Raw genomic sequence first — 12,016 nt, forward strand, 5'->3', positions numbered from 1 at the left:
GCATTTTGCACTAGTATAACAAAGAACACTCACAAGTGATATGACAGCCACAATTTTTAACATCTCTTTCTTGACTCATTTTTTGACTGGACTGGCAAAAGTAAAGACATTTTTCAAACAACTAGATTTATTTACAAAGTGTTGAGGCTTTCTTCATCATAAGCCAGTTTCCACAGATCCACAATCTGTTTAAGAGTATCTGGAATGATTTTTCAATGCAATCACCATACATATTTAGAATAAAATGATTTCGAGCATTCAATATTCAAATCCTCTCTGAAAGATAACTGCGCGTTTTATGGATACAAACCTTTGACAGTTGTTTTCACTTTATTTTCCACCTTTCCTGGCTCAAACAACTCTAAATTGAATCTCGAGAGGGCAAAATTCAATCTTATCGACCTCTAATAGCCACAACCATCACATCAGCTTTCTAGAGATGATGGCTGTGGACATTAAATGAAGAGGTAATTTGACATGTTTTCATACAGGTTTCCAAGCTATTTTCTTCAAGAACGCTGTGGTCAGTAATAGGGTGGCTGTTCCACATAGATGACTACCAATCTAGTTCAGCTCTGGAAAAATCGTTTATCTGACTGCTCCTGTTAAATGGTTGTCAATATGCACCGGGGCACCTCCATTTGTCCGTCAACCAGCCTGAAAGGAGGGAACAATGATGCTGACGGTGCAGTAATAAGGAGAGGAAAGGGAGGTACAGGTTTTTTGTCGAACAAATTGGGTAAACATAATGAGAAGACACAGGAGGTGGCAGAGAGAGGCAACTGCGGTGCAAACAATGTCAAAAAATTTGGTAGCGAGTGTTACAATGCCGCAGGGCATTTGAAAAAAAGCGAGAGAGAGGCGCCAAACCGGGAAGCATCAGCAATCTGATTTTAATGAGCCAACACAAGAGGTTCACAACAGAGCCAAAAGGATCTCTGGCTAGACCCCACCCCCCTCCCCGAACTCACAGCCGTTACACTAACGCAGGGTCAGGAGGTCCGAAGAGCACGTCACTACCCTGTGCCTGTAAGGTAATGAACAGCCTGTGTCCAGAGACACCACCCCCTACAAACTGTTAATGTGTCCCTGGTCCACTCCATCAAGTAATGGTGTAATAACAAGAGGGACTGTTGGGAGCAGAAAAGGGACTTGGTTACAACTACCATTTAATGGACTACTGTATCATTCCTGTTCGAACAAGCAACTGTGTAAGCAACGTCTTAAGATTTTCATGGTTATACACCCTTGATTAAAACATGGTGACCATGATTTTAGTTAGGGTTAATATATTATATAACACAAATATAGGGGTAAAATATTTCTTCAAAAGGAATGAATGAGAATAATTCTTCTCTGAAAAGATTTCTATAGCTACAGTTCTGGCGAATGTATTTTGTTCTACAGATATTTGAATATTTTTATTTTAAACAAGACAAGGACACTGATTTTTTGTGAAAAATAAATATGGTCTTATTACCAATTCTACTAACTAACTATTAACTATGACTTTTGCCTCAATAAACTCCTAATTACTGCTTATTAATATTTAGTAAGGTAGTTGTTAAGTTTAGGTATTGGGAAGGATTAAGGGATGTAGAATATGGTCAGAATAAGACATTAATAATGTGATTTATAAGTACTAATAAACAGACAACATCCTAGTAATATGCATACTAATAAACAACTATTTAATAGTGAGAAATTAACTGTAAACTAAAGTGTTACCATGTAAGTAATACACATTTCATGTGTTCCTCACTAACAAACTATACTTCACCTATACTTCAACTATGATAGCTTCATCAAACCGAAAATACATTAAAAAAAATGTTTTATTGATTACAATTGTATTGATAAGAGTAAACTGAACACTAGTACTTACCATTAATACAATTTCTGGCAATGCATGGTTTCACATTAGATATTTTAAGATAAGCAATTCAGTTGCAAATGAGATAAAGCACATATCCAAATTGCTCCACAAATGCAAATTCTTACAAACAGATTGTCACAGTGTCTGGTTTATGTTCTTTGGGTCACCACTAGATGTCCTCCTTCCTCACGGTGTCCAGCACACTCTTGAACTACATTCCCCATGATCCTTGTCTTTTCATTGCACTCAGCTGTCCCTTATCACTGATCATTGCACTCAGCCTGTTTCCCATTATCATTGTCATTTCCCTGTGTATTAATACCCTGCCTGTTTAGTGTTTGTTACGGAGTCCTTGTTGTATGTATCACGCCACTTCAGAGTTCTGTTCTTGTCTGTTTGTATTGTTCTTGTTGGATTGCTTCTTTGGTTTTGACCCCTGCCTGGACTGTTTGTGAGTAAGGATTTCCCTATTAAACATTTCATACTGCACCCTTGGATCTTTCCCTTCTTCCCGAGTGTGGATCGTGACAGAAGGACTCCGTCATGTCAAGATCCAGCAGTATGTTTACCAGTGCCTCTTCCCCAGCCACCGAGCGGGAGAGGGGGCAAGGTTTTGAGGGGACCCGATTGGTCATTTTTCGCGGGACCCGTGGAGGCCGCAGTAGAGGAGGTGGACGAGAGAAAGACCAACACCACTCTCCACTCTGGCCCCTCTTCGACCCTGGGTTGGTGGTTTCCAGCCCAGTTCCAGTGGTCCCGAGGCCGGTGGTCCCAGTTCCGGTGGTCCCAGTTCCGGTGGTCCCTGTTCCGGTGGTCCCTGTTCCGGTGGTCCCAGTCTCTGAGGTCCCCGTGCAGTCTAAGATAGACAAGGCAGCTGAAACTCTGTTGGAGTACTTCGAAAGGCTATATCAGATCCTGGAGAGTGCCAAGACTGTTCACGTCACGCCTGCCGAGCCTGTGTTCCCTGACAAGATGGCCGCCGTCGAGCCAGTGTCTGTTCCGGTTCCTGAGCCGGTGGCGTCTGGGACATTGTCAGATTACTTCGAGCGTCTGGCCAGAATCCTGGAGATGCCTTTTGGACCCACAGTGTCGGTTCCTGAGCCGGAGCCAGTGTCGGTTCCTGAGCCGGAGCCAGTGTCGGTTCCTGAGCCGGAGCCAGTGTCTGTTCCTGAGCCGGAGCCAGTGTCTGTTCCTGAGCCGGAGCCAGTGTCTGTTCCTGAGCCGGAGCCAGTGTCTGTTCCTGAGCCGGAGCCAGTGTCTGTTCCTGAGCCGGAGCCAGTGTCTGTTCCTGAGCCGGAGCCAGTGTCTGTTCCTGAGCCGGAGCCAGTGTCTGTTCCTGAGCCGGAGCCAGTGTCTGTTCCTGAGCCGGAGCCTGTGCCTGTGCCTGTGCCTGTGTCTGTTTCTGTGCCTGTTCCTGTGTCTGTTTCTGTGTCTGTTCCTGAGCCCTCAGTGACCGCGACCCTGGCCATTATGGCCACAGCCATGTGGTGTGTGTGGGCTACGCACACACTTGGGCCGGTGGTGTCGGTTCCTGGGCCGGTGGTGCCAGTTCCAGTGCCTGAGTCGGTGGTGCCAGTTCCAGTGCCTGAGTCGGTGGTGCCAGTTCCAGTGCCTGAGTCGGTGGTGCCAGTTCCAGTGCCTGAGTCGGTGGTGCCAGTTCCAGTGCCTGAGTCGGTGGTGCCAGTTCCAGTGCCAGTTCCGGTGGTGCCAGTTCCGGTTCCTGAGCCGTTGGTGTCTGTTCCGGTTCCTGCGCCGTGGCCGCCCGAGGGGTCTTCACCGCCGTGGCCGCCCGAGGGGTCTTCACCGCCGTGGCCGCCCGAGGGGTCTTCACCGCCGTGGCCGCCCGAGGGGTCTTCACCGCCGTGGCCGCCCGAGGGGTCTTCACCGCCGTGGCCGCCCGAGGGGTCTTCACCGCCGTGGCTGCCCGATGGACTGTTGTCTCTGCCCTGGCCGTCCAATGGACTGTTGACTCCGCCCTGGCCGCCCGAGGGAAAGTCTCCGCCCTGGCCGCCCGAGGGAAAGTCTCCGCCCTGGCCGCCCGAGGGAAAGTCTCCGCCCCGGCCGCCAGATGGACTGTTCGCTTTGCCCCGGCCGCCCGATGGTCTGTTCGCTTCGCCCCGGCCGCCCGATGGACTGTTCGTTTCGCCCCGGCCACCGGATGGACTGTTTGCTTCGCCCTGTTTCCCCGATGTACTGTCTGTGTCACCCTGGCCCCCTTTGAGTCTATTACCCCCTGTTTCTGTTTCCCTTCATGGACCTGGCCCCCCGTCCCTCCCCCTGATCCTCCACCGTGCCACCTCCCTCCTGAACTCTTGTTTTGTTCCGTGTCCTGTCTTGGAGTGTCTGGGAGCCACTCCGTAGAGGGGGGGTTATGTCACAGTGTCTGGTTTATGTTCTTTGGGTCACCACTAGATGTCCTCCTTCCTCACGGTGTCCAGCACACTCTTGAACTACATTCCCCATGATCCTTGTCTTTTCATTGCACTCAGCTGTCCCTTATCACTGATCATTGCACTCAGCCTGTTTCCCATTATCATTGTCATTTCCCTGTGTATTAATACCCTGCCTGTTTAGTGTTTGTTACGGAGTCCTTGTTGTATGTATCACGCCACTTCAGAGTTCTGTTCTTGTCTGTTTGTATTGTTCTTGTTGGATTGCTTCTTTGGTTTTGACCCCTGCCTGGACTGTTTGTGAGTAAGGATTTCCCTATTAAACATTTCATACTGCACCCTTGGATCTTTCCCTTCTTCCCGAGTGTGGATCGTGACACAGATCACAAAGAATGATAGCCAACTTGTCTTTTTTTTTTTTAAATTTAGCAATCATCTTTGAAATGGCTAAGCACTGCAAACAGTCTGTGGCTATTTTCAACTGCTTTACTTTAAAACTGCTAAAACCTTAACAAGCTTCGCTTGAAAACAAAAATTCCTAATATTAATTCTAATAATTCCAAAGTATGTTACATTTTTAATATAGAACGCATAAGTGTTTATTCACCAACCACAACCAAATCGCAATTGAGATTCATGTTCGGATTTATTACAGTTCGTCAGAGAAGGTTCGCTCACAGATTTATTAGCAGCAAATGGCACACACACACCTCGTGAAGAAACACTTACTGGAGAGAGCTTGTGCGCATTGTTGCCAGACTGAGAAGATTGAGTAAAACACTGGGCAGAAAATGTATCCTTTTAATAGGAGAAAAGCTCTTGACATCTGGCAACCCCAAGCAGGAAAGACAGTGGCTTGTTACCAATGCAAGATGATAAATGTCAAAAAAAAAAAAAAACTTTCAGGACAAATAACCTGAAAATTAAATCAAGAAAAGAAGAAATCGTTTTCATGATTAAAATACGATTAATCGTGCAGCCCTAAACTGTAGTACTTAAAGCGAGAGAAAATCTTCTGTTTTCCAGAAAATTCAGAGGAGGCATCTGGAGGGAAGGAGATGAGCCAGATAAGACTCCGAGATCAGATTAGAGAAGGATCGCTCATCGTTGCTTTCTTCCCAGTCGCCCCTTGAGTGCACCTGACCAGGCCTAACTCTGCAGATCAACGCTGATCTTCCTGCAGTTTCACTCAGACCCGCATCCACTGTAGTTCACCTCGAGATACTACACGGACAACTTCTTTCAATCTTGAGAAAAATAAAATGTCTGAGCTGAAGGCAACGTCTTTGAATGGCGCGGGATTATTTTACTGCAGACTAAACACTCACTGGGTTGTTTTGTCTGCTCAGCTGTGATTTACAACACATTGCCTTCGATCTCTCTATGCGACTGAGGTCAAAAGGTCTTGAATGACATCTGTTTGTCAACATTTCAGCCCATGTATAAGTTTCACCTTTGCTTTTATAGCGAATGCTTTTTTTCCGTGGTGTATATATGCTCAGTTGTTGTCTACCCTGCTCAAAGATGCTGACAGAACCTTGTGGACCAGGGCGTAGCAGGGATAAATATGGGTGCTTTAAAACTGCTTTAAAAATGCATAGGTCATCATTTATTTATCTGATTGTCAAAACCACAGAGGCATCAGTATGATGGTAGTCAACTGCTCAAGCTATAAGCTCTTCACAGCTGTGTCTGGTAATGACTGTTTGTCGGTTTTCTGCAAATGATTTTGCTATGTGCTAAAAAAGGCAACATTCAGAGGCTTCTGGATGTTTTCCCTATCGTCCCATTACCCAGAGTCAGCTGTAAATGCTATTTTAATTCCAGGCAAGAGTGCTTCAAAATCTCAGTTTGCTGACGCTCTAACATTGCTCAAGACAATGAACAATGGCTGGTGTTTCTAGGGTGTTTGTACGTACTGTAGTAGTTAAGTTATATTTACTGAACCAAGTCAAAAGCCAACCCTAAGTGTTTATGATATTCTATTGATTGTCTAGAAAGGTAAGAGCACATTTCTACTTGAAAATCATCACGAACATCATTAACATCATCCAAAGCTCTATACATTTTTTCCTTTCTTCCACACACAAAAGGAGAATTTTTTTAAATACTGTCCTGAATGCTTTTTTACCATGCAATAGACCTTATCTAGGTTAGGATTTTACGCGGATGAAAACGAGGCTGTGCGGGATAGACTTATAGTCTTTACAATGGCATGCACTGTATAAAGGTCCTAGATCATGTAATTTTCACAACTCGCAATTTGACATGCCGTTATACAGTAATACGATATATCGCGATAATGAACACGCACAATATTTTTTATCGTGGGCACTTCAACATACCGTGAATAATTATTTATTACGAATTATTCTGATTTTTAGAATGCATTTTAAGAATACTATTCCCATCAACTGGTTAAACTGCACAACACCGCTGTATGCTGCGTCAAGGAGGTATGCGCACTTAAACAAGCCCAACACGCATGAGAAGCGCATGGTGGAACGAGTGAAGGAGACGTGCTGAATGAAAATGCACATTCACTCTCTGACAGCAGATGGCACTGATGGAACAGCAGAAATGCAGTACCAAAGTACCAAATACTTAAAGGGCCCTATCTTGCACCCAGCGCAATTGACTTTGTACACCGACGCATGTATCATTCCTATTTTGCACCCGCCCGCGCACAGCGGACTTTTCCCTCCACAGTCGCACGACGGTAAATTAGGAAATGAACTTGCGCTCCCGGGGGTGGTTCAGCGCAAAGAGGAGGCGTGTTCCAGGACAAACGTTCCCTGGTGCTATTTTGCAGGTTTAGAAAACAATTCCGCCACTGACCAGGAAAAACCTAGTCTAAAGTCAGTGTATAATAGCCATCCGCCATGGAACAAGCGCGCCTGCTCTTAAAGGGAATGTGAGATGTCGCTCTGATTGGTTTATTTCACGTTACGCCCAAACCACACCTATGAATAATGAAGCTACTTCAGACCAACCCATTTTAGATTTGCGTCAGGCGCAAGAGTCATTTATCCCGCCGGTATAATAGCAACAGCGCCCAAGATCCGCCCACAAAGTTACTTGCGTTTCGCGCTTGATACTTGCATTTCAGATCGTTAAAATAGGGCCCAAAGACTTAATAACCTATATACTCTCAGACTTAAACATTTTTACATTTTAATCTGGACGACTTTTAGGATTCTATATTGTTGTTCTGTAAAGCTTTACAATAAGGACCCATTGGGTAACATTAGTTAATTCATTAGTTAACATTAACTGAATGAAAAACACTTCTAAAGCATTTAGTTAGCCCTCTTAGTTAATTTCAACATTTAATAATACATTATTAAAATAAAAAGTTGTAACTATTATATAATGGACCTGAGCTAACATGAACTAACAATAACAAGTTGTATTTTTTTAACTAATGTTTACAAAGAATAATAACTTTTTGTAAAAAAAATAAATAAATAAAAAATAGCCATTGCTCATTGTTAGTTAATGTATTAACTAACATTAACTAATGGGACCTTAATTATTGTAACGTGTTGCCTATTAATCTTCATAATTTTTTTGCACTTAAAATCTGTTTGAAACATTTGATTACTTTATAAGTTTTTCTTTACTGTATCTAAATGTTCTTTTTTATATATATATATATATATATATATATATATATATATATATATATATATATATATATATAGAAGAAAAAAAGTTATTAAACCTGTTAAAGTCACAATACTTTTTTTGCAACTTATTTGAATATCGTGATAATACAGTATACCGTGATAAAAGCTTCAGCAATTATCGCAACATGTAAATGTTATACCGTCACATGCCTACTCGCAATTTTAATAACTGTTTTCTAGAGTTTTTAGAGGAAGTAAACCTAAATGTAATGCTGCAATCGACACCTTTCACTATTTAATCATAGCAGCCATTATCATTATGTTGCTAATTTTTCCGATTAATTGCGCAGCCCTTATTGTTAATAAAGGTTTTGACATCCAGTGTGGTGGATGTGTGCATTCACAAGAGTTTATGATAGAAGTATGTCCAATTCATAAACGTATCACATTTTTTCAATGAATCGGTTGATCCAGTTCACAAAAAAGGTCTGAATGTTTGGTTAACAAATTGAACTCAGTTCACTTCAACTCACTTGACTCAATAATCTAGTTAAAGTGATTAGCAGCTCACTGCCAGGGAAGACCATCAGAAGATTAACGTAAATTTCAGTCTGTTCCTCACACAAACCATTTGTATGACTTCAGAAGACTTAGAATATGGTGCACAAATCATATGATTACAACTATTTTAATGATACTTTATATTGTTTTGGTGCTTTTGCTTAATTTTCAAATCTTAAAAATTAACGGAATGGAAAATTAATGGAGAAAAGCAACCAGTACAGTCATATGAGTTTGGAATAACAAAATTGTTTTCTTAGAGTTACAGGTTTGTTTGTTTTTTTAAGTTAAAAATAGATTTTTTTTTCTGAACACTATGCTATAAATAGTCCATGATTTAATAATTTGACTCTCTTTCAGAGTAAGGGTAAGTTTGGCCATGTTTGGCACAGACAGCATGTTCTACAAGAGCTGTAAGTGATGGATGAGAGGGGAGCACTTGCATAATTCACAGAGAATTAACTAGGGAAGATGAGAGGCATGTAGTAGATTCTATTCTCCAGACGACAGAAGCTCATCTAAGGTCAGTGGGTGAAGTACACACAGATGCAATCAATCCTTTTAATGCTCCAAAACAGAAAACAAGTGTCAAACCATGCAGCTTTGACGTCAACACATGTTTAGCCCAATAGCTCAACAAATTATACATAAAATGGCTCCTAGTTACCAAAATAACCATCAGCATTTTGACTCCTTTTACTCCAAAATACAATGAATAAATCTCACAACACTTTGGTAATAAATAAAAAGAATAGTGAATTACGCACAGTATGACCAGGAATGTGGATTAACTAGAGAGTGTCCATTTTGATTTCATTAAGAATAAATACTCTTAAAGACTGGATTTAAGCATGGCCTGCCTGAAATGTGGATGTTCGCAGCTGGAATGACATCACATATGACTACGTGTTCTCTGGCTTTAATCTCTGATTTATTCCCTTCTCTCGCCATCCCTCCCTCCCTTTCTCTCTCCGTCTCTGTCTCCAACCAACCCCCCCCCCATTCACTGATGCGTCGCACCAGTCCTGTTGAAGGCTTCTTGTCTGTGCATGAGAGGGTCTGGCTCAGTGAAACTCTTCAGCTGTCTATTGTCAGAGAAGAAGAATGCCTTTATACTGTCAATATAATCTACAGTTTGCACTGGCTGCACTTGGAAGACAAGTACTGCAACAATTCACAATAGAAAACATGTTTCTAGCTGTAAAAAAAAAGCCAATTTATATAGTAAGTTTCCACTGTAAGCATTTCAGTCATTCTAGATGACTTAAGTATTTATTTGTCAATAGTTCTCCTAGGAATGTGTACAAGATTCCATTTGTAACTTCCATTATCATTTGGATTAGAACCAATCCTAAAGGCATCTTTTATGACCCTATACTGTACGAACTGTACCTCATAAAGATATGGTTTTATTTTCCACATAATGTATGTGTTCTAAAAGATCTAGATTTGCTTTTATGTTGGATAATTAAAATTCCCATTAAAACTGGTTCCGAATTGATTGAAGTTGAATAGCTGCTTGATATTCACCACTGTTTGTCAGAAATAGATCTTAATGTATCCTACATTGTTTTAGACCACAAATATTGCACATATCTAAACTGCCAGCTCTTACAACTGATGGAGCTGGGCGGACTAAACCACCAGAAAATCTTCTTAAGGTGTTAGTCAGACTGCTCAGCTATTTTTAGCTTAAATACAACACTACGATCAGTATTTAATATCATTACATTTGTGGTACACATGGAAGATGCCAGCATGACTGACACACTTATGATCAGAGCCATATGTACTTTAAAAAAAGGACATGAGCAGAGTTGCTAAAAGGATTTCCATCATAATTTGGCACCGTTCCTAATGGGATCAAATAAAATCCTGCTTCATAAACTGTAACTCCTAATACGATTTTTAATGTCTTTTTTATCGAGCTCTACGTATGTTCTAAAGGATTGCGTTTTCTGTAGCGTTATATTAGAAGAAAGGATCTTAAGCATCTGCTGGATGAAATTAAAATCCTATTTATTCACTTTTCTCAATAAATAGCCTAAGTAATAAAATAGAAATCAGTTTATCCAGTCAGTCTTTTTGAAGCCAAAGCCAAACCCCTATTCCTTCTGTAATTCTGACTCTACGTGCACCTGAGAGGAGGAGATCATGTGATGAGATATACCTTCAGTTGCATAGTTGTGGTCTCGGAGGAAGCTGTTGTTGATCTTGCGGGTGTCTATTTCCTCATCCATTGAGAAAGGCGCTGATAACACTGACAAACGCAGAGAGAGAAACGCGCTATCTATCCATGATCCGCGCGTGTGCGTGCGTTCAGCCCAGAGCCCGGCGCGCAACACACGGACGCACCATTAGCCAACGTTACACAGCAGTCGCACTGAAATCCGTCAATAGATAAACGTGATGAGGTAGAAAGCCGGTGTCGGTGCGCAAGGTGTCACACAAGGCGGGGCTGTCTGCAGCAAACCGTGATTTGACGTAAAGTTGCACAAGCCTCATCCGATATGACAACAACCCGCGTCCAAATCCATGCCTTGAAATGAGTTGTCATGCACAGTTTGACGAGTTTCAAATGTGAGTCTCAGACTGCCGGCATAGAGAGCTCGCTTTCCTCTCTGTCGCTCCGTATGAGAGTGCTGAAGTGCTGACGTGACGCTGCCGTGGACGCGCCGCGCCGCATCGGATGAAGTGAGAGACTGGCGCTGCAACTCCGCCCCTCTCTCACTCCAGCTTGTGCGCAGAGGATCATGCTATGTGTGCGATGGTGTTTCAGCACTTGTTGAATTATGCCCATCTGCATTACTTTTATAGCCTAATAATTATGGTGATGATGAAGCTCTTGCGTTTAATAAAGCAATGTGGCAGGTGACGTGTTTTTTTTTGTTTTTTTTTTACGATTTGGGGTTAAAAATGTGTCTAGTGTCACAGCAGGGGCTATATTTCAGAATGGGTCTAGAAAAAAAAGGCCAGTTAGCAGTTTGTAGGTTTCAAACCCCTTTTCTGTGAATTATGTCCTTCAAACTAATAGGCCTATTCTAAAAAATAAAATATAATATTGTAGGCCTATCAATTCTTTATGTGAACAAAACAGAATCTCACTGGTATACATTCAGAAAGGAATCATAATAAAGATCTTGAACAGTCTGGTTATAATAAAGAGAATAAACTAATTTTATAAATGTGAGGTCGGCGCTATAGTCAAGTCAGTTTTATTTGTATATGCACTTTACACACACACAATTGATTCAAAGCAGCTTTACAGAAAATCATGTTAATGTTTATAATATCTTAAATTGTTGCATTTAGCAGATTAAAAAGCCAGGCAATATACTTTACATTTTACAGTGATATGAACAATCAAGCAGTTGAGATTTGCTATATTTAGTATATGTAGCCTATATATATATCGCTTTACATGAGTATATATATATATATAATGTATAGGAAGTTGGAAATATCCAACTTTTAAATTTTCCGACAATATAACCAATCAGGTAGCCGGCATTTGCTATATAGTATTGCTTTACGTAAGTGTACTGTATGTTTGCGGGTCT

General features: G+C 41.7%; 1 protein-coding gene across 2 annotated transcripts in view; it reads right to left on the reverse strand.

The window, feature by feature from the left end:
• The window catches only part of ppp2r2bb (protein phosphatase 2, regulatory subunit B, beta b), a 78,740-nt gene that overhangs the window by 34,662 nt on the left and 32,062 nt on the right, over positions 1 to 12,016 (reverse strand). The window contains exon 1 of one of the 2 annotated variants that reach the window (XM_084137138.1): positions 10,627 to 11,121. The exons of the other annotated variant lie outside the window; for it this stretch is intronic. Within the exon in view, the coding sequence (XP_083993264.1) occupies positions 10,627 to 10,696 (70 nt within the window). The 5' untranslated portion in view covers positions 10,697 to 11,121. Of the gene's footprint in view, positions 1 to 10,626; positions 11,122 to 12,016 lie in introns of those variants that run through there. 2 annotated transcript variants of the gene reach the window in all.

The sequence above is a fragment of the Abramis brama genome (genome assembly GCF_963993115.1).
Source record: "Abramis brama genome assembly, chromosome: 15".
In the NCBI taxonomy this organism is placed as follows: Eukaryota; Metazoa; Chordata; class Actinopteri; order Cypriniformes; family Leuciscidae; genus Abramis; species Abramis brama.